Below are 25,862 nucleotides of genomic sequence, written 5' to 3'. Positions count from 1 at the left end.
TGGCCCCTTCCCACCTTTCCAAACTTCTTACAGATTAGCTCCCTCCGCACACTCTACCAGCTATACTGGCCTTCTTGCTCTTCTCCATCTCCAGGACTTTGCAATGGCCACCCTCCCCCCATACCTGGTATGTGCTCCCTCCAAAATCTCTGACTTCCTCTAGGAAGAATCAGCTCAAATACCATCTTCTGTAAATGACTTTTCCCACTCTCCTCAGCTGCTAGTGCCTTTCCCTTTAAGATTACCTTCCCATGGCTCTCTATGGATCTTGTATGCACCTATTTAAATAAGTCTTGTCCTCTCTGTTAGAATGTAAGCACCATGAGGTCAGAGATTGTTTTTGCTCTTTTTTCTTTCCTTTTATTTCTTTTCTTGTTAATCCTTAGCACTTAGCACACAGTGCCAGGCACATACTTAACAAATGCTCATCGATAGATTGGTTGACTGCATACCTCTAGAGTGCTAAAAGTACCTTCTCTCCTGGCTCATGGTAGAATGGTACAATGCAATGCATACTATGCTATGCTACTTAATAAATGCTTGCTTATTCTTATTCCTCTGTCCTGTGCCCTCTTCTCTTCTCTCTGTACACTGTTAGTGATCTCAGAATTTCCCATGCATTCATCTTTTCTCAGACAACTCCCAAATCTTTGGATTCCAGCCCATATGCAACCCTTATAACTCTCCTCAATTCTAATCTCATATCACCAATTGCTGGACAGTTCCACCTTGTTAAACACTTTCAAAATTAAACTCATTTGTCTTCCTAATCCTACTCTTCCTAAACTCCCTATTTCCGTTAAGGGTATCAGTATTCTTGCAATCTACCTGGTTCAAAACCTCAGTCATCTTTGACTTCATTCTCTTTCACCTCAGATGCCAGAACTGGAAAGGATCTTAAATATCATGGTGTCCAGCCCCCTCATTTAGGGTGAGAACACTGAGGTTCAAAGAAAGGAGGTGGCTTGCATAAGGTCACAGTTGGTCTGTGGTACAGTTGCAATTGGCCACTAGGTCTACTGACTCCCAGTTCAAGGTCAAATTTTCAACTATAGGTTTGATCCGCATTAAAATATAAATCTACTTGAGAGGGATCATCATGCATCTCTCCAACATTCTTTCAGCAAAGCTCTGTGGCTATAAATCATGGAACACCATATTGCCAAAGAATCAAAACTGTCACTGTAGGTGACTCAAATCAATGAGCAGGTACATGACAGCCATAATTAGGCTATAGCATATTACCAATGGTAACTTGCCTGAAAGAAGTGGCATAAGGGATATATGTGATTAGAAAAAGAGGTGGGTCAATCAAGTAACAAGAGTAAAGAATAACGGAGGCAAAGTCCAAATATTGTTCTTGCACCCACAGAAAGGCAAGAGACCAGAAGAGCACCTCCAGGTCACAGGGTGCATTGTCTGTGGAGGATTCATGGGACAACATAGACAAGAGTCACTCAGGATGAGAAAGCATGAGTGAGTTAATATCTGTACCAAGTACTCATGTAAATGAGATCATAAAGTTATTGAAGTATATTGAAGTGAGTGAAGTAGAAATCTAAGAACAAGTTTTGGTGAAGGTATACAAAGGAAGGGTTAGGCGATTAGATTGAGGGCACTGACTACCCACCGAGGAAGTCACTCCAAGGTTTAAAGGGCACAAAATGTGAAGACAAGGACTGAAGACGAGGACTTGACAGCTTTGACTAGGAACAATTTCATATGGGCCTCTCTCCATACCCTCCCCCCATTCTCTTTAATGTAGGGCTCTTGTATTCTGGCACCATTATGGAATAGTACTTATATGTGATGTAGTAGAAATAACACTGGACTGAGAGTAAGGAGACCTGGGTTCCATAACAACGACATAGCTCTGTGACCTTTGGTCAGTCATTTAATCATTCTGAGCCTCAATTCCCTCATCTGTCATATGAAGAACATATATTCCCCCTGTCAACCTCATAAGATTATTGTCAAAATCAATAATCAATAATACAGATGAGAGGTATATTCAAAGGACAACCACATTTGAATAAAGAGTAATATATATATATTATACATATATATTATATATATATATATATATATATTTAGAGGGGGGAAGGCAGGGCTATTGGGGTTAAGCGACTTGCCCAAGGTCACACAGCTAGTAAGTGTGTCAAGTTTCTGAGGCTGGATTGGAACTCAGGTTCTCCTGACTCCAGGGCCAGTGCTCTACTCACTGCACCACCTAGCTGTCCCAAAAATACATATTTTAATACCACACACATTTATTTTTCAAAAAATGAGATACTATATATGAAAATACTTTTAAATCATAAGGAAATGTATTGATTTTAATTATTGGTATTAGATCATTTTTATCCTTTTAACAACCTCTTAACTCTTCCCTACCTTCAGCTTTCCTCTTTGATCATGCCTTCTCTATCAGCAAAAAGATTCTTCTTGATGGACAAGCATGATCATATCAGTGTCTTCATCAAGACAAGACATTGGGTCCCTATCATATTTATGACAAAATATCAGCCTTATTTCACATTTTACTCCTCAATACACTCTGTATTCCAACCAATTTGGACTAATAACTAATCCCTAACCTGGTTTCACTATATGGTCTCCCTCCAGCTTTCTGTTCCTCATTCCTGGAACCCAATATTTGATAAAATTCTTCTCTTCTATCAAGCCCTAGATCAGGCACAGCCTCCTCCATTAAGCCTTCCTTGGTCCCATAGCCCCAATCCAGCAGAAAGAGGTTTTGCCTTCCTCAAGCTGCTTTTAAGTATTTTGTCTGGATCCATCCATTGTTTCTGGCACTTTCTGCCTTGTGAAATACTTTTGTTGCATACATACAGTACCCCACCCTGCCATAAGTCAAGTTAACAAACTTTTATTAAGCACACTGAGTAGGTGCCAGGCACTATGCTAGGTGGGAAGAAAGAAGGGTGAAGAAGACATAACATATAAATTAGTCCCCTGCCCTCAAAGAACTTAGCTAAGAAAGTAATAAACCAATTCCATATTACTCTATTTTTAATGGAGAGTGGAAGGACAAGTACTGGGGAGAGCTTTGATCCTTGGGAAGGGGAGGGAGAAGAGGAAGGGAAAGGGCGATTAGAGAAAATTTCAGAGAAACCCCAGCTGCAGGAAACAGTAATTGCGTTCCCAGCCACCTCTCACTTCCGGGCCACCAGAAAGGGGCCAAGAACTGAGGCTCAAGGCTCTACTACCGCAGCTCCAGAAATCCTCCAGAAGTAGATTTCTTTACCTTTCTTTTTTTCATACTTGGAATTCTTTTCATCAGGTGTTCACATTCAGGCTGCGCCCTATCTGGAATTAGAAACATACTGCCTTGTTCCCTTCTGGTGCCATGTGCTAATCTCTGTGCAGAGTAATCCATGCAGTAAATGTTTGTTTGTTTGCTTTAAGATGAGGGAGGATCGTGCTGACTTGGCAGCTAATTGCCTAGTTTAGCAATTATCCCGGCAATCCTGCTGCCTGGAACAAGGGATGGAAGGTGACAGCGAAATGAACAGGGCACTCTCCCACACTTAGCAAGAAGGCAGAGTCCACAGGAAGGGAGGCAGGAGCAGAACAGGAAATGTGTTCACTCCTACTGAACAGGATATTGGCAACTTTTCTCTTGTAGCATGATTATAAGCAATCGGTTGTAATAACAAGGCAAAACCGCAAGAGGGAAACAGTCATCTCAGAAATCAGGAATCTAAATATGAGTAAGCAAGCCTGTTCTTGCTTTCTTTCCTTCTTCCTTCCTTCTTCTTCTCTCCCTCCCTTTCTCTCTTTCTTTCTTCCTTCCTTCCTTCCAGATGCCACCAAGTGACCTAAGTTTAAGTTCTGGGGTGGAAGATTCAGACATGTGTGTTGTTCAGCTCTCTGGGCAAAAGACACTGGAGACCCTGAAGGTGAAGTGAATACATTTATCTTGGACTTAGAACATCAGAGCTGGAAAGAAGTTTGTAAGTGATCTAATCCAACTCCCTAATTTTACAAATGAGAACTCTGGAGACCTAAAAGGGGAAATGACTTAGGTAAAGTCATACCATCAGTTAGTGGTAGCCAAGCACTCTAATCCATCACCAGTGTCTTTTCCAAGACAGTGTTCTTATCAAAGCAATGGCAGATTCCAGGACTGGTCTGAATATTATTATCGCGCGTGTATAGTACGAGTGTGTGTGTGTGTGTGTGTGTGTGTTTGAAGGTAGGATGCTATTGGACAAACTAGAAATGAGTTAGTCCTTGGCTTATTATGGATGCCTAGTGAACTAGGATTAGACTTGCAGTTGAGAAGATCTGAGTTCAATCTCCACATCGAACTGCCAATGTGTGACCTTGGGCAAGTTACTTAACCCCTCTTTACCTCTGTTTCCTCATCTGTAAAATGAAGGGGTTGGATTGGATAGCCTCTAAGGTCCCTTCCAGCTTTCAATCTATGATTTTGCTGTTTGTAGCTATTCTTCTTTGGACATAGAGTTTCTCAAATATTTCTTATCCTTTTTCCTTTTCTTCATCTCTTACTCCATCATCATCATCATCATGAAGGAGGAGGTTACTAGAACATATTTCTCTGCCTTCAAATGTCTAACCTCATGAAGACCTCGCGGATGAGTTAAGACATCTTCTCTGGGAAATCCCATTTTTCTTTTTTTTTTGTATTAAATATTTTTTATTATTTTTCAGTTAATGAAATTTACTTTCTCTCCCTTCCACCCCTTTCCATTGAAGTAAAAGGAAAAACAAAACTTTTTTTTTGCCCTTCTTTTTCTTACGGGACATGGACACCTTAGCACGTATTACCAGACTTTCACCCTGGTAACCGGAGATCATGGCCCTGGAGGAATGGGACTCAGGATAAAGAAGTTCGGGCTAGAAAAATAGGTTCAGGGGCAGCTAGGTGGCGCAGTAAGTAGAGCACCGGCCCTGAAGCCAGGAGTACCTGAGTTCAAATATGACCTCAGACACTTGACACATTCACTAGCTGTGTGACCTTGGACAAGTCACTTAACCCCAATTGCCCTGCCTTCCCCCCTGCAAAAAAAAAAAAAAAAGAAAAATAGGTTCCTTCTAGCCATAACATTCTATAATTACATGATACAAGACTTTAAATGAGCTGTCATTTCACCTCTCTTGGCACATAAAGCAACAGTAATGGCAATCCCTTCACATCTTATTAAATGTTTTAATGAGTTGCTCTGGCCAAAAGTTTTATTAGCCGGTAAACAACCTAATGATAAAACCATGCACGTTTAACTGGGCCAGGTCCTGGAAGACAGCCATATAACCCATCACTTGGTCCATTCCTGAACCCTTTTCACCTTGGTAGGAGCTCCCAGAGTTTGTTCTTTATCTAGCCACCATTGCCACTAAGGACCTAAGGTTACCTCCATGACACCATGAAGTGTAAGAAGAAGACTTTAATAGAGATTATGACTATGTCTGACTAAATGCAGTAATGACACAAAATTAAAAACTCACCGGTATGACCTTGAGAAAGGCACCTAATCCATCTGAGTCTCAATTTCCTCTGTGAAATGAGGATGGCAATAAATACCTTGCCTATCTCATAGAATTATTAAAGAATCAAACGAAAGGAGTATAATATTGTTTTTTCCATTCAACAAATGGAAGAATTAATTAGTGGTAAAAGTCAAAATACTTAATTACATTTTAAAATTTTAATTCTATATAATTCTATATAAAATATATAATCAACATTTAAAATTGATTATTAATACTTATGGCAAATGTGGTGAAAATCTGACATCTAAAATATATGAAGAATACAGTGGGTATATATGTGTGTATGTACATACCCATACAGAGAACTATTAAAATTTTAGAAAGATATTTCCCAGTCCACAATGGATAGACTGACAATGGTCAAGGGATATCCAAACACATCCAGAAGTTATCCAAATATCCAGAAATTTATGTTATCTAGATATCCAGACATTATCCCAAAAAGGAAACACAAGTTGTTAATCACTTGAAAAAAATGCTCATCCTCACCAAGTCAAAAAAACACACATTTAATTAGCATTGCTATACCTCCTCCTACCTTTCAAATGGACAAAAAGAATTAAAATCAACGAAATTCAATGTTGGTAGGGTTGTAGAGAAAGTAATCCATTACTGTTGGGACTACAAACATGTATAATCTTCTTGGAAAATAATCTGGCAGTACAAAGTAAAAGTTGCCAAAATGATCATACCTGTCGAACCAGGCATTCATAAGATCAGAGCTTTAGAGATAAAGAAGGATCTTAGAGGTCATCTAGTCCACCTACTCATTTTAACAATAAGGAAACTGAGGCCCATCAAGGTGGAAATGACTTATTCAAGGTTACTCAGAAGATGAATGACAAGTAAGAGAGATGATCCTCTGACTTCAATTCTCTTGTGGAGAATATATCCTGAAAATATCGGGGGGAAAAAAATTCTAAGAAAGAGACAGAGACAGAAAGATGAGGAGTGGGAGAGGGTCTCACAGTGAAACAGAATAAGTACACAATATACAGAAGCAAATTAACATAGTATCACGGTGTTCCATAAATTCAAAGTACCCAGTTCCTGGGGGAAGGATTTACTATTCGACAAAAACTGCTGGGAAAATAGTCTGAAAAATCTTAGGTTTAGACTAACACCTTATACCATATACTAATATAACTCTAAGTGGATATATGACCTAAATATGAAATATCATATCATAAATAAATATAGACAAGCAAAGAACAAATTACCTTTCAGATGTATGGGTAGGGGAAGAGTCCATGACTAAACAAGATGAGATGGACAATTTTGATTATATAAAATTTAAACATTTTTGCACAATCTAATGTAGCTAAAATTAAAATAACTGGGGAAAAAGAATCTTTGAAGCAAATTCTCTGATAAAAGTCTCATGTCCAAAATATATAATAAACTGATTTAAATCTATAAACCTAAGAGTCATTCTCCAATAGGTATAAACAGGCAGTTTTCAAAATAACAAGTCTAAACTATCAACAATCATGTGAAAAAATGCTCTAAATCTCTAATAATTAGGTAAGTGTAAGCTAAAATGACTTTGAGGTTCCACTGCACAACCATCAAATTGGCAAAGATACACAAGAGAAAAATGTCAGATGTTAGAGAGCATCCAGCCATACTGGAAAGCAATTTGAAATTATGCTCCCCAAAGTAGCTACTGATTTGCACTAACCCTTTGATCCATATCCCACTACTGGGCCTATACTTAAAAAAAAATCAAAGAAATAAGAAAAAGACCTATATGTACATCATGAAAGAAAGAAAGAAAGAAAGAAAGAAAGAAAGAAAGAAAGAAAGAAAGAAAGAAAGAAAGAAAGAAATTAAAGGGGTGTCCACTTACTGAGAAATGGCTAAACAAATTGTGGTATGTGGATGTAACAGAATGTTTTAGTGTCTGAAGAAAAAAATATTTCAGAGAAAAGTAGGAAGATTTATATGAACTGATGCCAAGTTAAGTGAGCAGAATAAGAATAATCTATGCAATGATATTAATATTAGAAAGAAAAACAACTTTGAAAGACTTCAGAACTCTAATCAATTCAATGAGTCTAAAAGAAATATGAAATATGCTAGATGAAATATGTTACTCTGAATTTAAAATTAAGAAAGATACATTTTCAGACATGGCTGATATGGGAATTGTTTTTACCAAACTAGGTTTCTATGTATTAAGGGCTTATTTTTTTTATTAGCTCATGGGAAGGGAAGGGGAAAGGAGGGAGGAAAAGAGGTAAATTAATAAAAGAAAAATATATAAGGTATCACTTTCTGAAAGAGGAGAAGAAGATATATAGGGAGAAATTTTGGTGATGCAAAAACAATTCAAAACAAATTAATTTTAAAAGCTATCTATTCAGAGGTTTTCATTACAGCAGTATATATAATTACCAAAATCAAAAACAAAACTGTAAGCAAACTGAAATCCAACAATTGGGAAATGGTTGAACAAATTATGGTACATAAATTTAATGGAATACTATAACATAATATAACATAATTAAGATTGACAAAAAGGAGGAATCTATATAAGAAAATATGGAAAGTACTTGGTGAAGTAGTGCATAGGGAGAAGGGGGAGGAGGAGGAAGGGGGAGGGGGAGGAGAAGAAGGAGAAGAAGAAGAAGGAGGAGAAGGAGAAGGAGAAGGAGAAGGAGAAGGAGAAGGAGGAGAAGAAGAAATACAGATCCAGAAAAAGACTTTGCGTGAATTACGACCCCATAAGCAGAAAAGTGAATGGAAATGGACAAAGAAACCACAAAGAAATCAGATGGTGATTTAGAAGGACTGAAAATTTATAACATTTTATGGGTTGAATTTCATTTACTTAAATATAAATAATTACAGAGTAAGTTTAGTGGATTGTATTCATGTTTAATATTATTTATAATCAATCTTAAGAGTCAAATGAGATAGTGGATATAAACACCTTTGAAAATCCTTATATGTCAGGGATGATGATGATGATGCTTTAACTAATGGCCCTCCTACGATCCATTATGGCATGGAGGTGACATCAAGTTATTGAAGGCAGTAACAGAACAGTACAAACCCTGGTAAAGCCTTCTACCTTGAAAAGGCTTCAAGAACAAGGCTCATGATGGACTGTGTGTCTGTCATCCCAAAACCAGCCTAGGGAGGGAGAGAGGCTCATCACTTCAAGTCTGGCCCCACGGGGTACGACTTTTTAGCCACAGTGACCCAGAACACCGTCTACTAAAGGTGGGAAGCATTGACTATCCATGTGGATGCAAGGAGTACCTCCGATGATGAAATCATGGATCACTCGTTCAGGTATTGTTATTTATACTTATCCACCTCATCCTCATCTCCCCCACCCCACCCCCAGCACCACCAATCTTCTGCGTATATCAGGCTTCAAGAAATGTTGAGGGAGGGAGTCATTATTCATGGGACCATTTGATCATTGGACATAAGAGTGGGAAGGGACTGTAGAGAATAAATTTAACTCCCTTATTTTACAAAAGAGACAACTGAGTTCCAGATGGGGGAAGTAACTGCTTAAAGTCATACAAGTAAGTAAATAGCAAAGCCAGAATTTAACCCCAAGTCTTCTGACTTTCTGTACCCAATACTATTTTCACTACACACTCACTCTCTAATGTTTCTGTTCTCTTTCTCTCTTGTTTCGCATCCCATCCCCATGGGACCATTCTGAGATGAAGCTGAATATTCTCTCTCTCTCTCTCTCTCTCCCCCCCCTTCACCACACCAAACCACCAGAAATCAGAGTGGGTGAGAAAGGCACAGGCCAGTTCCACAGCCACATCCGAGACTCCCTTGGGCTCTAGCAGCCACAGCTCATAAAGGAACTGACAGTCAGCCAGCCAAGATTTGCATGAATCTCCATCTCTGCCTCTGTCTCAGAAGCTGTTGGTTAGGTAAGAACTCTTTGCTCCCACTGACCGCCTGCCTTCCTGTGAGTTTGAAACAACAGCCCACTAACTGGCCAGGAGCTGACCTCCCTCCCCACTAAGTAAATGTTCCTTGCCCCATCCCAGGGTCTGATCCTTTTGCAATATCCCCCCAGCTGATGAGCCCCGCTGAGGGCTCTAAGGACAACTTTCCCAGATGGGCTTCCCTCAGTCTTCTTTCCTTTCCAATGAGTAGACCTGTAGGTGGGGCTTATACTAAAAAAAAACTCCTCTTATTGGTTAGATCTGGTTTCCCTCTGTACGATCCTCTGCTGGACCAACCCTCTCTTCATCCCCAATTTCTTCCCCCACCCCCGCCCTAACAGAAATACAGAAATCTGGTTCTTAAAGGGACCCAGTGCCTTATTTGATCTTCGGCCTGTCTCTCTGGGAAAGCAAAGAGAATATAATTAGCGAGTGTTCTTCCCGTAGTCAAATCAGTAACCAACAATATTCTGAGTACTGCGGAAAAACTGGGCAAAGGACCTCTTCTTTCTTAAATACTGGGAGGAAATGAACGGCTCATTAGTCTATACATTTCAGAACAACTTGTAAACATCGGGGTCTTTCCCTGGTTTCTGGTGGGTTGTGTGGGTGGGTGCGTGGGTGTGTGTGTGTGTGTGTGTGTGTGTGTGTGTGTGAGAGAGAGAGAGAGAGAGAGAGAGAGAGACATAGAGGAGAGAGACCGAGACAGACAGGGAGAGAGAGAAAGAGAGAGAGAGAGAGAGGGAGGAGGGGGAGAGAGACACAGAGACAGAGAGAGAGGCACAGAGAGAGAGAGAGATCAGCTGTTCATTCTGCCTCATCTCAGAATGGTCCCACAGGATGGGCTGAGGGTAACGGGAGAGATTGGGAAGAAGAGAGAAAAAGAACAGATTCATGATGTTTTTTGATACAAGTGCCTCAATTTTGGCTTGACTACATTGTTTCAATGTAAGTTAGCAGTTTATAGGATAAACTTAGAACACAGTGTCAGGGCCGGAAGAAACCTTACTTAGAACATCAAAGATTAGCATTGCAATAGACCTTAAAAAGCATGGAACTGGAAGAGCTCGAAGACGAATCTTGGAGCATGGAATGTCAGAGCTGGATGGAAGCTTAGAACATATAATGTCAGAGCTGGAAGGGGAACTTTGAGAAACCATCTAGTCCAAGCTTCTCATTTTATAATTGAAAAAATTTAAGTCTTGGTACAAAGCAGGTCTTGAAACAAATTTGGCTTTTAAGCAGCACACAATTAAAAGGAAGCCTTGGCTACATGATGGGGTGTCTAGGTGGCTCAGTGGATAGAGTGCTGGGCCTGGAGTCAGGAAGACTCATCCTCCTGAGTTCAAATCTGCCCCCTGACACTTAATAGCTATGTGGCCCTGGACAAGTCATTTAACGTTGTTTGCTTTAGGGGGCCATCTCCAGTCATCCTGATCTATAACAGGCCACTGGACCCAGATGGCTCTGGAAGAGAAAGTGAGGCTGGTGACTTTGCACAGCCCTCCCTCACTTAAATCCAATTCACTTGCAAGTCATGCCATCACCTTCCTGATCTCATGGTCATCTTTGAGAACAAATGACAACCAACTGTGTCATCTGTATGAGGTGGAAAAGGAAATGGCAAACCACTGCAGTATCTTTGCCAAGAAAAGCCAAATGGGCTCATGAAAACTCAGTGAAGTGACTGAACAATAACACATGCCAAGTATTGTGCTAAGCACTAGGGATAAAAAAAAAAAAAGCTAAAAACACTCCCTGCTCTCAAGGAGCTCACAGGCAACTACGCTCATGCAATGCTTCATAATTTACCAAATTACATCACAAGCATTTATCTCGTTTGCCTCTGATACTGTCCTATCTCTGCCAACTGAAATTCCTACTCAATCCCGCTTTGAGGTCTTATGTAATAAGTTACTCAAGTTACTTCCTCCATGAAATATCCTCTGATCTCTTAAGATAAAATTTCTTTTTCTTTCCTCAAATATCACTTATTAGTTTGCTCTCTTCTCATGTTCTGATTTGCTCTCTTCTGCACTCCATCTCCCAATTCCAGGCATTTCTCTTGGCTGCCCCCCCCATGCCTGGAATTCTCTCACTCCTCCTCTCCACCTCCTACATTTTCCGGCTTCCTTCAAGTCCCAGCTAAAATCCTACCTTCTTTAGGAGATCTTTCTGGACCACCCTTAATTCTTGTGCCTTCTCTCTGTTGATCACTCCCAAATGATGCCATACATGGCTTGTTTGTACGTTGTTGTTTCATGTGGTTTCCTTCATTAGACTGAGAACTCCCTGACGGCAGGGAATATCTTTTACCTTTTTATGTATCCCTAGAACTTACTTCCTGGCACATACTAGGTACTTGATAAATGTTTATTAACTGACTCTATACTTCCCTTTGGATTCCTGCTAGATTTTGAGCCCATGAAGATAAGGACCGTGTTTTTGCATCTCTCCAAGTGTCTGCCAAAGTATTTCATGCCTAGTGGGTGCTTCACAACAATCAGGTAAGGTAGGCAAGTGAGGATAAGTGAATTATTAACCCCATTTTGTGCATGAGGGACCTAAAGCTCAGAGAGGTTAAATTGCTAACCAAGATTATACAGTAAGGAGGAGAATTAGCATTTAATCCCAAGTCCTCTGAGTACAAAACAACTATATTTCATGTTCACTCACTTCTAAAATAAACAGTCAATACTATTTAAAATTAGAATAGAATACCAAGGGAGTTGTAGATTCTTTAAAAATAGAATCAGAACCAGAAGCAACATTGCAAAGTAACTCAGGTTTGTCTCCCCTTTTCTTCTTTACCAAATAAAGCATCTCTCTTCCATTGGGAGATGACTTGTTCTCTAAATGTCCCTCCTCCCACAGAGTTCCAAAAGAACTTACCCTCCCCGGAACCTGCATGATTGTGATGCTCCCTCCAGCCTCCGTCACTTGGAGGGAGATTGTAGGAATAGTGGGGAAAGTCCTGGACCAAGGTCAGGAAACTTATGTTGAAATGTCAGCACAGCTACTACAAGCTGCAGGAGTTTGGTCCACTTATCCTATATCATGTATCTCAGTTTCCTCTTTTGTAAAATGAGGGGGATGGAATAAAAATCCTTAAGTTCCTTTCCAGTTGTAATATTCTTAAAGACTTGGCACCCAAACTCCCCAAGGTACTATGGAAGGAACACCAGAACAGGATTCAGAACTGGTCTCAAGTCTGGCATCTAAATCTAACTTTGTAAACTTGAGAAAGGTCACTGAACCATCTGGGAGTAGTTTCCTTTCCTGCAAAATGTAGTTATTGGAATCAGGTTTTGTCTAAAGCCTCCTTATGGTTGAAAAAAAGGTTTTATGTATGAATATATCACACTTTGTCTTGCTTGATTATTGTATATTTGTTACACAGGTTTAATTGTTCTTTCTTTCTCAATTGGAAAGCGGGGCCACAGAGAGAGAAAATTATTAATTCTTATTAATCAAAAAAATATAATTTAAAACAAAATCTACCACATTGTCTGAGCAAATGTGAATCTCCTCTGAAGGAAGACAGCTAGACTTTGAGAGAGGCTGCCTGGAAATAATGTCCCAGGATCATAGGTTTAGAGCCAAAAGGAATTGTGGAGGCCATCAAGTCTAACCTCTCCATTTTACAGATGAGGAAACTGAGGCACGAAGAAGCTAAAGTGATTTGCCCAGGATCACACAGCTAAAACATATCTGAGGTAGTATTTGCTCCTGACTCCAACTCTTAACCCAAAGGAATGACTCATGTTTGGAAGTAAAGAGAATAGCCTTGATTCTTATTTGGAGATGGCTTGGCCTAGAGAAAAGAGAAATGGACTTAGAATTAGGAGTCATGGGCTTGGGTCCCTGCTCTGCCACTTTTACTCAATATGTCAACTTAGAAAAGTTACTTCACCTTCCCGGGCCTCAGTTTACCTTTTCCGTAAAAATAGAGGTAATCATTCCCTTCCTACTTTCCCAGCATGACTGTTGTGAAGATTCATTAGCATCAAAACATGTCATCAATGTTAAGCCCTATAAAAATGTCTACTATTATTCTCATGGAAGTTCAGATGTAGTTCTGTCTGAAAGCAATCCTAAAAACCCAGGCCTTTTCAGCCTTCTACAATCAACTTAGGATAATTTCCTTCTTCACATTAGTCAAGGCCTGATCCCTCAGCCTCACTTGTATAAGAAAGTCACTGAAATAACCTCATTGGACAAAGATAAAGAAATAAAGCAACTAAGTGGCCCAGTGAATAGAGGGCTGGGCCTGGAGGCAGGAAGACTCTTCTTCATGAGTTCAAATCTGGCCCCTGACACTTACCAGCTGTGCGACCCTAGGCAAGTCACTTAATCCTGTTTGCCTCAGCTTCCTCATATGTAAAATAAGCTGGAGAAGGAAATGTTAAACCACTCCAGTATCTTTGCCAAGAAAATCCCAAGTGGAATCACAAGAAGTCAGACACAATTGAAACAACTCAGCCACAACAACAAAACAACAGGTACTGACCAATTTCTTTTTCCCTGCTTTAACTTCTTTACAATCGGCTTCATCTTTTCCACTGTCTTTCATGGCTGTCTGTCTGGTTGTTCTGTTAAAGGAAAAGAGGATGGCATTAGACTCGTGGTTCCCAAAGTTTTTAAAAATAAGAATGTTTCTCAGATCCCTGCGTGATAACAGTTGTGAAATTTTACTGAATATAGAAAGCTTCTTTGAAGGGGGAGGGAGAGAAGGGAAGGGATTAAGCACTTATACAGTGCCTGCTGTGTGCCAAGCACGGTGCACTCCTTTATAAATGTCATCTCCTTAGGTCCTCACAATAACCCTGCAAGGTAAGTGTGTTTATTATTCTCATTTTACAGATAAGTAAATGAAGGCAAAGAGAGGTTAAGTGACTTGCTCAGCATCACATAAATATGAAGTGACTGACGCCAGATTTGAACTCTGATTTCAGTAAGGCTTTAAAGTGAATATGTGTGGGGGCAGCTAGGTGGCGCAGAGAGTAGAGCACTGGCCCTGGAGTCAGGAGGAGCTGAGTTCAAATTTGGCCTCAGACACTTGACACACTTACTAGCTGTGTGACCTTGAGCAAGTCACTTAACCCCAATTACCCTGCCTTTCCCCCTCTAAAAAAAAAGTGAATATGTGTTTTATTAGTCACAACAGCATTTATAATGATTTTAAAACAGTAATACACAGGAGAGGGAATGAAGCACATGGATCATAGACTGATAGACATAGGAGTGGAAGGTCTCAGAGACCATTTAGTCAGACTCTTTATTTTACAAATGAGGAAACTGAGGCCCATGAAGTTCAAGTGACTGGCCTAAGAGCATAAGGTAGGTATATGAAGCTGAGATGTGAACATAGGTCTTCTGACTCCACATTTAATACTTTTCCTACCATACTTTACTGATAGAAATAGCCTCAAGTTCAGGATGATCTGAGTTCAAGTCTTTACTCTGACTTACACGTTTGCTATGTACCAGTCACTGTGTTAAGCTTGTGAAAACATGGTCCCCACCCTCAAGGAGCCCACATTCTAATAAGGGAGACAACTTGCAAATGACTATCCATCACACACACACACACACACACACACACACACACACACACACACAGAAGGAAAGGCACTAGCAGTGGGAGGGAGCAGGAAATGCCTCCTATACAAGGTAGAATTTAAGCTGAGTCTTGATAGAAGCCAGAACAGCAAGAAGGCCTGAATAGTAGAAGTGTGGAGTACATGGAAGAGAGTAAAGTATGGGAAAACTAGAAAAGTAGGAGGGGGCCAGGTTAAGAAGGCCTTTAAATGCCGGAGGATTTTATAGTTGATCCTAGAGGTAACAGGGAGTCACTGAACTTGAACGTGTGCATGTGTGTGTGTGTGTGTGTGTGTGTGTGTGTGTGTAAGGTGAACATGCAATAACTTGCCAAGGCTTGTTGATTCACACTCTACCCCTCTCCTTTTCTTTCCACTCACCCAACCATCACCCCAGTTTAAGCTTTTGTTAATTATTTCCATTAAATTCCTCTTATTAATTATAATTTTATTGTGAGGGGGTATGTATTTAATATGTGTGCTTGTCTATACTAGCTTATGAATTTTCATGCCTTGTTACATGGTCAATTTTTGTAAAGATAATATGCACAACTATGAAATTTGCATAATATTAATTAATCTCCTTCAGACCACCAATGATGAGCTATATACATTCCACCTCTTAGCAGAGAGGTGATGAACTCAAGGTACAGCATTAGGCCTTCATTCTCAGACGTGACTTGTTGGTTTGTTTGCTTGCCTATACGGATCTATTATAAAGGAGAGTTTCTACTTGGGGAGAGGTAGAGAATTAGTTATAGTTGTAGAAAAGAACAGCATTTTTTTTCTTCAGAGAACAAAAGAAGAAATACCCCAATTGTATTCAATTTGATAGGTAGGTTTGTTTTTTTGAAAGAAAAAAATGTAACACAAATGGCTCTTTCACATACAACCTTCTTCCTCCTTCCTTATTCCTCTTTGTAGTTTGAAATGGGTGTGCTTGCTCTCTCTCCTTTCCCTCCCTCCTCTCCCTCTGTCCACATAGGATACCATCCCCTTACCAGCGGGTTCTCTGCCCAAAGGAATGTAAATTTTGATCGCTAAAACCTTGCAAGACATCTTGGGGTTTATGGGCTAGATTTCTTTCTTAAGGACCACGTCTTAAACCCTAATCACTCTGGCTGTCATCGATTGGCCAATGGTAGGTCTCAGCCCAAGACTCACTAGGTCATTGTTTTGAGCCCTAAAGGCTCAGAGTGAACGTAAATAGCAATTGTTTCTGTTTTTACCAGAAACCCTGAGTGTCTTCCCCTCCCAGATTGATTTTTTTTTTTAAAACCAGATAAAAGAGGTCATTCTTTGCCTCATTTCTTACCTAACCTTAAATACTGAATGGGTGTGTTGCCTCAAACTGAGGCCTGGGAAAAGACCTTAACTTAAAAAGGCCAAGGTCTCCCACTGTATCCAGAGTCATCTCTAGTTATCCTGATCGATGTCTTGCCACTGGACCCAAATGGCTCCAGAGGACAAAGTGAGGTACTTTGCACAGCCCTGCCTCACTTAAGTCCAATTCACTCGCACATCATGGCTTCACCTTCCTGATGTCATAGTCCTCTTCGAGAACAAAGGACAAACAACTAACAATAACTTATCAGAAGAGCAGTAAAAGTAATGTATGGAATTGATGATAAACTTTTAAAAAAACAAGTAGTGTGAAATGGAGATTCGTAGTTTCCTATTTAATCCTCTTTTTGTTTTCTGCTCTGTTTGTGGAAACGTTCTTTTTTGTGTTTAGAATAAAAAATAAAATTTTCAAAAGAAGTATACATATTAAATGTTAGAAAGTAGTGGTAAAATTGCCCTTTTTGTGTCTTCTTCTATAATTCTTTTTATTTAATTCCAAACATTTTCAAAAATTGGGGCAGTTATCTATTTTGTATCTCCATCACTGTATGCCCTGGGCTTAGCACTGACACATGGTATTGTTCTTTATACTGTCATTCAGTCATTTCAGTCCTGCTCAACTCTTTGTGACCCCATTTGGGATTTTCTGGGCAGAGATACTGAAGCATATCGCCATTTGTTTCTCCAGCTCATTTTACAGTTGAGGAAGCTGAGGCAAACAGGATCAAGTGACTTGCCCAGGGTCACATAGATAGTAAGTAAGTCTTTAAGGCCAGATTTGAACTCAAGAAGATGAGTCTTCCGGGCTCCAGGACCAGCACTCTATCCACTGTGCTATGCAGCTGCCCCAATTGTTACATATCAAGTTCTTAATAAATGCTTATTGACTGATTTTTAAAAATATGCATTTATTCATGATTAAGCTCACAATAAAAAAAATTTAGCCATCACTATAACAAAAAGAATTTTGATTGCTGAATTAAACATAGATAGGGGTGAAGACTGAAGCTTTGTATGAGGAAGATACCTATGACATCATAAAAGGTACATTCAGTTTCCAGCGGGCCACCTACTTTTGGCACTTTCAAGAGGTTAGTTCAGGATTAATAAAAGGAGGTTATATATTGTCAGATGATTAATGAGTTTGGACAATTCTAAGAGATAACATAGATTGAAAATTAAAATAGCTTCCCTAGAGGTATTGATAAATTCATGGAGAACAGACATTAACCCTTAGTAAGTGAAAAAATTAACTCAATACCTGATGCCAAAGAAGATTTCATCAAAGGATATGAACAGGCAGTTTTCAGAGGAAGAAATTAAAGATATCTATAGGCATATGAAAAAATGCTCTAAATCACTATTGATTAGAGAAATGCAAATCAAAACAGCTCTTAGGTACCACATATCTCCTGTCAGATTGGCTAACATGACAAAATATGGGAGAATTGGAACATTAATACATTGTTGGTGGAGCTGCGAACAGATCCAGCCATTTTGGAGGGCAATTTGGAACTATGCCCAAATGGCCATAAAAATGTGCATACCCTTTGACCCAGCAATACCACTCCTAGAGCTATATCCCAAAGAGATCACACAAGTGGGAAAGGGACTTGTATGTATAAAAATATTTATAGCTGCTCTTTTTGTGGTGGCAAAGAATTGGAAATCAAGGGGATGCCCATCAGTTGGGGAATGGCTGAATAAGTTGTGGTATATGTGTGATACCTGAGTAGCCAGCTATTGCTAAAAACCCTGCCCCCAGCCCCTAATTGCAAACTCCAGTCTGCATATAAAAAAACAGACTGAGTTCCTGCCATTCGGCAAGGGGCCTGGGCCCCTAAGACTCTTCTAAGGAATGTGAGCTAATTACCAGGAAAAAGTCTAATGCCTAACGACATTCCTCTGGCAGAGTGGGCTCAGAGATGTTTCTATCTTATGTCAACAGACTGAGGTGGAACATCTCTCGGTCTGTCCATGGCCATTAAGGATGGAAGCCTTGGCCCTAGACATTATCTTGAATTATATGACTTTTGCCTTATCTTGAGCCTTCCTAGCTTCAAGAGTTATGGCAAAAGTTGGAGACAGAGATCCTGGGTTGTAATTTCAGTTGACACTTTGTCAGCTATCTGATATGTTGTATTTACAATCTATTCAGGAGGTTCCTCTAATGTATCACGGTCATAAAAAGTGAAATAACACAGGCTTGCTGAGTCTGCAAAATAACATATGTAAACTTCAAGAGATAATTAAGCACTGAATCCTGTATTGTCTGTATAAACTACCCTCTCGCTTCAAACGTTGCCATTGATTTGGGAAGCCCCAGTGGCCGCCGGCTAAATAAATTCTCCACTTAAAACTTATACTCTGTGGCGTGTCTCACTCGCTTCTGGTATAACATATGAATGTAATGAAATACTATTGTGCTATAAGAAATGGGGAAAATACAGACTTCATAATAACCTGGAAAGACCTACATGATATGATGCTGAGTGAGAGGAGCAGAACCAGGAGAATGTTGTACACAACCACAGCCATTTTGATTCTGTGATGACTAACTTTGATAGACTTGGCTCTCCTCAGCAATACAAGGCTCAAAGACAGCTCCAAAGGACCCATGATGGAAAAAGCTAGCTATATCCAGAGAAAGAAATGTGGAGTCTGAATGCAGATTGAGGCAAACTATTTGTTCTCTTTTTTGGGGGTTTTGTTTCTTCTTTCTCATGATTCATTCCATTGGTCGTAATTCTTCTTTGCAACTTAACTATTGTATAAATAAGTTTAATGCGAAGGTCTATGTAGAATCTATATGGGACTGCATGCCATCTTGGCGGGGGGAGGGGAGGGAAGGGAAGAAAATTTGTAACTCAAGAACATGTAAAAGTAAGTGTTGTAAACTAAAAATAAAAAATCTACTTAAAAAAAGATTCCAGTTAATTAATTACTTGCTATAATTTTTAAAAAAGGCTGACTGCATTTACAATCAATACAGCTGATGATGAAGTAGGTACAGACATTTGAACTGATCACATACAATGTTAGAGCTAAGACAGAGCTTAGAAAGTAAAACTCAGAAGGTTGAATCAAGAAAGAACTATAGAGACCCTCTAATCCAATTCTCTCATTTTACAAGTGAGAAAACTAAAATGTTTAGTAAAAAAAAAAACAACTGAAGAAAGAGGCAGTGAGTTAGAACAAAGTTCCAGAAAATAAACCATTGTATAATGTCATTTAAAATCTGCTGCATAACATGTTTTCCAAACATTGGAAATTAATTTCTAAGTGCATAGCATTTAGAAGGGGGGAAAAGCACTTATTTTATTTCTTTTCACAAAAAATCTCTAGCTATTAACTAGCTAGCTATGTGTGTTTATATGGGATCACACACACAGGCATACACATATGTACATATTTCCAAAGTAATAAGCAATCACTTACCGTGTATTCTGGGCAGTGTTTTTCTGTCACAGTTTAAAGAATAATCAAGCCAGTGCTATATGTTGAGGAGCTGCCAATATCATGATGTGTAAATGTGGGAAACTGAGGGAAAAAAAACAATATTAATGATTAAACCAGTTCCACCCACCATTTTAAGCTTTCTTTGATAGAAGTCTTGATAAGAGATAAATGATTAACAGCTGGTATTGATGGCCACTTCAACTTATTGTCAACATTCCCAGGAATGTGCCAATACTTAGAAACAGCAAAACCTTGGCAAAGACTAAAGGACAAGGGAGAATTCCTGATGGCTCATCTGAGTAAAAGTGGAGGGTTAGCCCACAAGAAAATTATGGAGTGCCATTTATACGTGTCTCTCCCACCTCTCCCATCAGTCCCCCTTCCCTATACTTTACTCTGGCCATCTTTCATTAGTTATCTACCCTTACCTCGGTCCCCAACCAGACTCCCCTATCACTTGCAGGCCTTCCAGTAGAAGTTAGATGTTCTTTTGTTCAGAAAGTTACAAATGACATTCATGCTTCACATGGAACTTAAATTAGTGGCCCTCTAAGGTCCCTCCCAAATATAATGCCAAAATATAATAAGACCTCTTAGATTCTATGATTCTATCCTGTGTTGTGTCCTGGCTCCCAGCTAGATGTCAACTAACCTCTCATAAAGTGTTAACTGATAACTAAGGTGTTAGCTGATAACAGCAAGATGTCGTTCATTCTGGGGATCTTGACCAACTAAAAACATTTTTATTAAATGGCTGGCATGCAAAATTTCTTAAAATTTAACATTTTAATTCAATAAACATTTATTAATTAAATGCCCCCCCCATGCAGAATGCTGTATTAAGTAAGCCCTGGAATGCTAAAAAGTAGCATGTATTTCTCTGCTTTCTGAAGACAGAGGATCATGGGTAGAATGTGATGTTTTCTTGATCACTCAGAGTCATTGTTTCATATTAGGCAACAGCCTAATACATATAGTGATGTCTTTAGGAATCATCGAGATGTGTGGAGCTCTTTGCTCATCTATCTCATGATCTGCAATAACAGTCAAATTGCTGGCCTTCTCAAATTCTCTGTCTGGCTTTTTTGTTTTTATTTTTGTTGTAGTTTTCATCTTCTTCCTCACTTCAGGCTCTCTGATATCACTCTCTGATGTCCTTGGTATGTTTGCCTTTGGCAAAAATCTATCCCTTCTCCCTTTCTAATTTGTGGCCATTAATCTGCTTTGAATGGGGAAACTGAATCAAGTTTTTCAGAACTGTTTGAAGAGTTTGTAAGATCATTTGAGGGCCAAAGGACTCACTCTAGAGTCAATGCACCAATGCTGGGACATCCCTTTTAATGCACAGGGAAATTTTTGTTTACTCACAATTACTTAAATCCTCTGGAACAGAGCCCCGCTCCTGGAAGTCTGATCACCCAGAAGCAAGACATTACTCAATAGTTATATTGTTTTAATGAATTCAAGTGCCGCTTCTCTGTCCACTTAAGTCGTTTTTGTCCTTCAAACCTCAGTTAACTGTATTCCCCATGAAACCTTCCCTGTTCTCTTGCTCCTTAAATTTCTCTAGAATAGCTCTCCTTTGCACTCATCACATTGCACTTTATATTGTACTAATTTGTGCACTAAGAGGTTACATGTTTTGCCCAAGGTCAAATAGCCAGTGTATATCAGGGGCAAGAGATGAAAACGAATGTCCACCTGACTATGAGACCAACTCTGTATCCAAGACAGTACATACATCCCCTTGAGATGGTGGATCAGGAATGGTTCCTTGGAGAACCCGGATGCCACGTTTCTTGAATTTCTCATTATACTGGTTAATGCTTTGGTGTTATATATAGTCTTTGGCAAAATGCACACACACACACACACACACACACACACACACACGACAGGAAAGGAATGAATCCCATAGTGTTGCCGAAGCCGACCAATTTAGGAATAAATGTCATAGACTGTGAACATCTGGGACATGTGGATAAGAAATTATTAATGACTCGGCTAGAAGGAATGGATCCTTTTCCTCCTACATAACAGCAACTGTCTCAATAAATTTTAGCTTTTCTCTGCCCTTGCTTCCGCTTCCTGAAATTACTCTGTTTCCTGTCCTTTATGATTAATTTTACAGGGGGGAGTTGAAATTCTTCTCCTGGAAAACACACTAGGAAGGGGCAGGGGGATGGAGACCCTCTGAAGGGAAGGCAGGTAAGAGTTTTTTCCTTTTGGGATGGACAGTACCTGTTTCTAGCTGATTAGAAGATTCAGGAGCTGCTGACTCCTCTCTTCCTCCGGCCGCAGCTGGTAACTTTTACTTTGTAAATTGAGCAGCGAGGCTCTAAGATCCCAAGAAGAAAACCAGCCTCCCCCAGCCCCACGTGCTTTCCGTGGGGAGATGGCTACTCCCTGAGCAGCTTCCCAACCAAGAACTCTCAAATGAAGCTTGGCTTAGAGGAGAATTGTTGCACTCGGAGAAATTGGGGAGCAGACTCTCCTGTGAAAGGATTCTTTGGTCCCAGAGAAGAACAAGCCTGAAGTGCTGGAACATGTCCATAGACAAAAGGCCCTAGCGAGGACTGGGAGGACAGGAAAAGAGGAAGCAGTCTCAACTCAAGTGAAAGCAAAACCAGAAAGACCAGGTCCCTAAGGGTCTGAGTGCTGGCTTCAGGGCGTTGCAAGAAAAATGAAGGGTTTGTAAAGTAGTTAAAAGCAACATATAAGTACAATGGATGATCGTTCACTATGATCCTAAAACAAAGGAAACGAGCATTTATTAAGCACCTACTGGGTGCTAGGTGTTTTAAAAATATTATCTCAATTCATCTTCAGAAAAGCCCTGGGGAGTAGGTTGTGTTATTAATCTCATTTTACAGTTGAAGAAACCGAGGCAAATAGCAGTTAAGGGACTTAACTCAGGGTCACACAGCTAGTAAGTGTCTGAGGTCAAATCTGAACTTGGCAGATAGGTGACAAAGTGGATAGAGCACCGGGCCTGGAGTCAGGAAGACCTGAGTTCAAATCCAGTCTCAGACACTTAGTTGTGTGACCCTGATCAAATCATTGAACCCTGTTTGCCCCAGTTCCTCATTTATAAAATGAGCTAGAGAAGGGAAATGGCAAACTACTCCAGTATCTCTGCCAAGAAGGGTCACAAACAGTCAGACACACTTGAAAAATAACTAAAAAACAACATAGCTTCCTGTTTTCAGGCCCAGCACTCTCTCCAGTGTGCCACCTAACTCCCTCTAAGACAGCGATAGTGTGTATGGGTGAACCTGAACGTGGAATTGGACATCCTAGGTTTAACTAGGTTCTGACACTAACTGGCTATGTGATATTAGGTGAGTCATTGTCCCTGGACAAGGCAGTTCATTCACCTGGAATACAGAGATTAGATCTGGGCTACATAGCTCTGAGTTATTGTGAAGGGGAAAAGTCCTTAGGAACCCTCAGGCACTATACAAATATGAGTTGTTATCATCATGACGAGTATTAACAATAACTTTGGCCTTTGTCTCTTCCTCTATAAATTATATATAGAATCTAAGAATCAGGAGGGACTTCAAAGATCATTTAAAAGTCCAATCCACACCCGAACCTGCAGGACAAGTTGTCATCCAGCCTCTTCTTTAATAGCTCCAGGGATAAGACACACCTCTTAGGGCTGCCCATTTCTCTTTTGGGTAGGTCAGATAGTTAGGGAGTTCTTCCTTGCCACAGAGAGAGCCTTGGGGTAGCTCGGCAGAGTATATCCTGGTCTCCCCAACTGCCCTGACCAAGAGATGAACTGCCAAGACAGATGTGGCAAAATGTGGTGAGATCATAAACGTGGACAGCCTCACTAATTCTGTCGTTTTTCCACAGGCCTGAGCGACAATCCTGTGAATACTTAATGCTAAACGTAGCTTCCAAAGCCCTAGGAGCTAATCCAGGAAGGTTTAAGGAATGTGAATAGGGATGGTCTAGACTCACAGGGGTGGGGAACCTGCAGCCTCAAGGCCACATGTAGGTCCTCAAGTGCAGCCCTTTGACTGAATCCAAACTTCACAGAACAAATCCCTTTAATAAAAGGATTTGTTCTGTGAAGCCTGAACTCAGTTAAAAGGCTGCACCCAAGGATCTAGAAGGCCACATGTGACCTTGAGGCTGTAGGTTCCCCACCCCTGGGAGAAGGTTGTGAAATATAGCTTCGATTTTCTTCCCTAATCCTAATCATGTGTCCAACTTTTCATGACCCCATAAGGAGTTTACTTAGCAAAGACAATGAAGGGGTTCGCCATTTCCTTCTCCAGTGGATTATGCAAACAGAAGTTAAGTGAGTTGTCCAGAGTCACACAGCTAATGAGCATCTGATTCAAATTTGAACTCAGGTCTTCCTGACATCAGGCCCAACACTCTATCCACTGAGCCATCTAGCTGCCACATGTAAATGCTAGCTATTATTCTTATCATCTTCATTTTACAGTTGAGGCAGAGAGAAATTAAGTGACTTGCCCAGGATCACACAGCAAGGGCCTGAGAACAGATTTTAACTAGGGTCTTCCTGACTCCAGATCCAGCACTTTATCCACTGGGCTATGATATATGTACACATTGCTTCCCTAGTAGCATTTAAGATCCTTGAAGGCAGAGTCTCTGGCACAGAACCTGGCACATAGTAGGTACTTAATAAAATGCTTGTTGATTGACCTCAAGCTTATAATGAAGCCACCTGACTGCCTGGAAGGAGTGACAATTCTATAGCCACAGAATGTGTGAGCCGGAAGGAAGCATCTAGTCAAATGCTTCTTTTTATGGACAAGAAAACAAAATTTGATTCCCCAGTGTGGCTAGAAGATAGAGAACATATAAAAGTGATGAAGACAGACACATAAGATCAGAAAGCCAGGCTGGATATCCAAGATAGATAAGAATCTATTTTCTAAGACACATAGGAACAGATTCAAATCTACAAGAATAAGAGCCATTTCCCAATTGATAAGGGGTCAAAGTATATGGACAGATAGTTTTAAAGAAGAAATACAAATTATTAGGAGCATATGAAAGGATGTACTAAATCCCTAATAACAAGAAGATGCAAATTACAACAACTGAGGTTGCTTTATGCTCACAGGGAATAGACAGAGGGTAGAAAAGGAATCACTCCTTGTCCTAATGACCTATTTTATTGGATGCAAAAAAAGGATGAAGCACTGTTTTACCTTTCAGGAGCTCACAATATGATTAGAGAGATAGATTAGTAAGAATAAATATTTTGAAAATATAAAAGAATATTCAAGCTCTAAATTATGAGGCAGAGACATACTTCAAGTAATTAAACTGGAGAATCCAATTATAATTTGATATAACTGTAATTTAATTAAATCTAAGAAGAGTTGGGAGAGCATAACCAATTTTCAATGTCCTAAGTATTATGTAGAAGAAATGTTAGACTGTAACAACAATGCTGCTTGCAGCTGCTGTAGAGGTCTAAGGCCAATCAATAACACCAGCACACAGGAGGGCTGCTAGCATGGGTTCTTTGATCTGCTTTTCTAAGGAAAGCAACTTTAAGAGGTTTACAGTCTCACTTTAATTAAACATACATATGTCATTCACTTAGTTCAGGGGGGAAAGTCAGCACCCTGAACCTCAGAGAAAACAGAAATTATATAAACAGAGCAAATAACACAAATCAGCAGACAAGGCTTCTAACCATCTTCCGTAGCAATACATACATAGTTATCAGAGAGAGAAGCACCAACATCTGGGTTTTCAAAGCTGGGGGAGGGGGGGGGTGCTCCTTAACAGCTACCCAGAGTCTCATCTGGCCAAGTCATAGGATCACTCTTCCAATGAGTGAGCCCCCAAAGCAAAATGCTAACCTCTGCATATATATACACGCTTCTTCAGGGTCAGAGGACGTCACAACCACGTGACTCAAACTCACATGACTTAGGCTTTCTTGTGACTTAAGCAGGTCATCAAAGACTCTTGATAAATCAAGGACTCTGGATTG

At 40.0% G+C, this 25,862-nt stretch overlaps 1 protein-coding gene across 3 annotated transcripts in view; it reads right to left on the bottom strand.

The window, feature by feature from the left end:
* The window catches only part of SLC2A9 (solute carrier family 2 member 9), a 313,753-nt gene extending 291,559 nt beyond the window's left edge, over positions 1-22,194 (bottom strand). Inside the window, exons 1-3 of one of the 3 annotated variants that reach the window (XM_036763747.1) lie at positions 22,106-22,194; positions 19,844-19,945; positions 13,972-14,053 (exon numbers count right to left, since the gene is read on the bottom strand). In XM_036763747.1, the coding sequence (XP_036619642.1) occupies positions 13,972-14,034 (63 nt within the window). In that variant the 5' untranslated portion in view covers positions 14,035-14,053; positions 19,844-19,945; positions 22,106-22,194. Of the gene's footprint in view, positions 1-3,265; positions 3,543-13,971; positions 14,054-19,843; positions 19,946-22,105 lie in introns of those variants that run through there. The other 2 variants (XM_036763748.1, XM_036763745.1) reach the window with 2 other exon arrangements.
* Positions 22,195-25,862: the final 3,668 nt, after the last annotated feature.

The sequence above is a fragment of the Trichosurus vulpecula genome, chromosome 6 (genome assembly GCF_011100635.1).
Source record: "Trichosurus vulpecula isolate mTriVul1 chromosome 6, mTriVul1.pri, whole genome shotgun sequence".
In the NCBI taxonomy this organism is placed as follows: Eukaryota; Metazoa; Chordata; class Mammalia; order Diprotodontia; family Phalangeridae; genus Trichosurus; species Trichosurus vulpecula.
The sequence above is the reverse complement of the archived record's forward strand: the minus strand, read 5'-3'. Positions and strand labels throughout refer to the sequence as shown.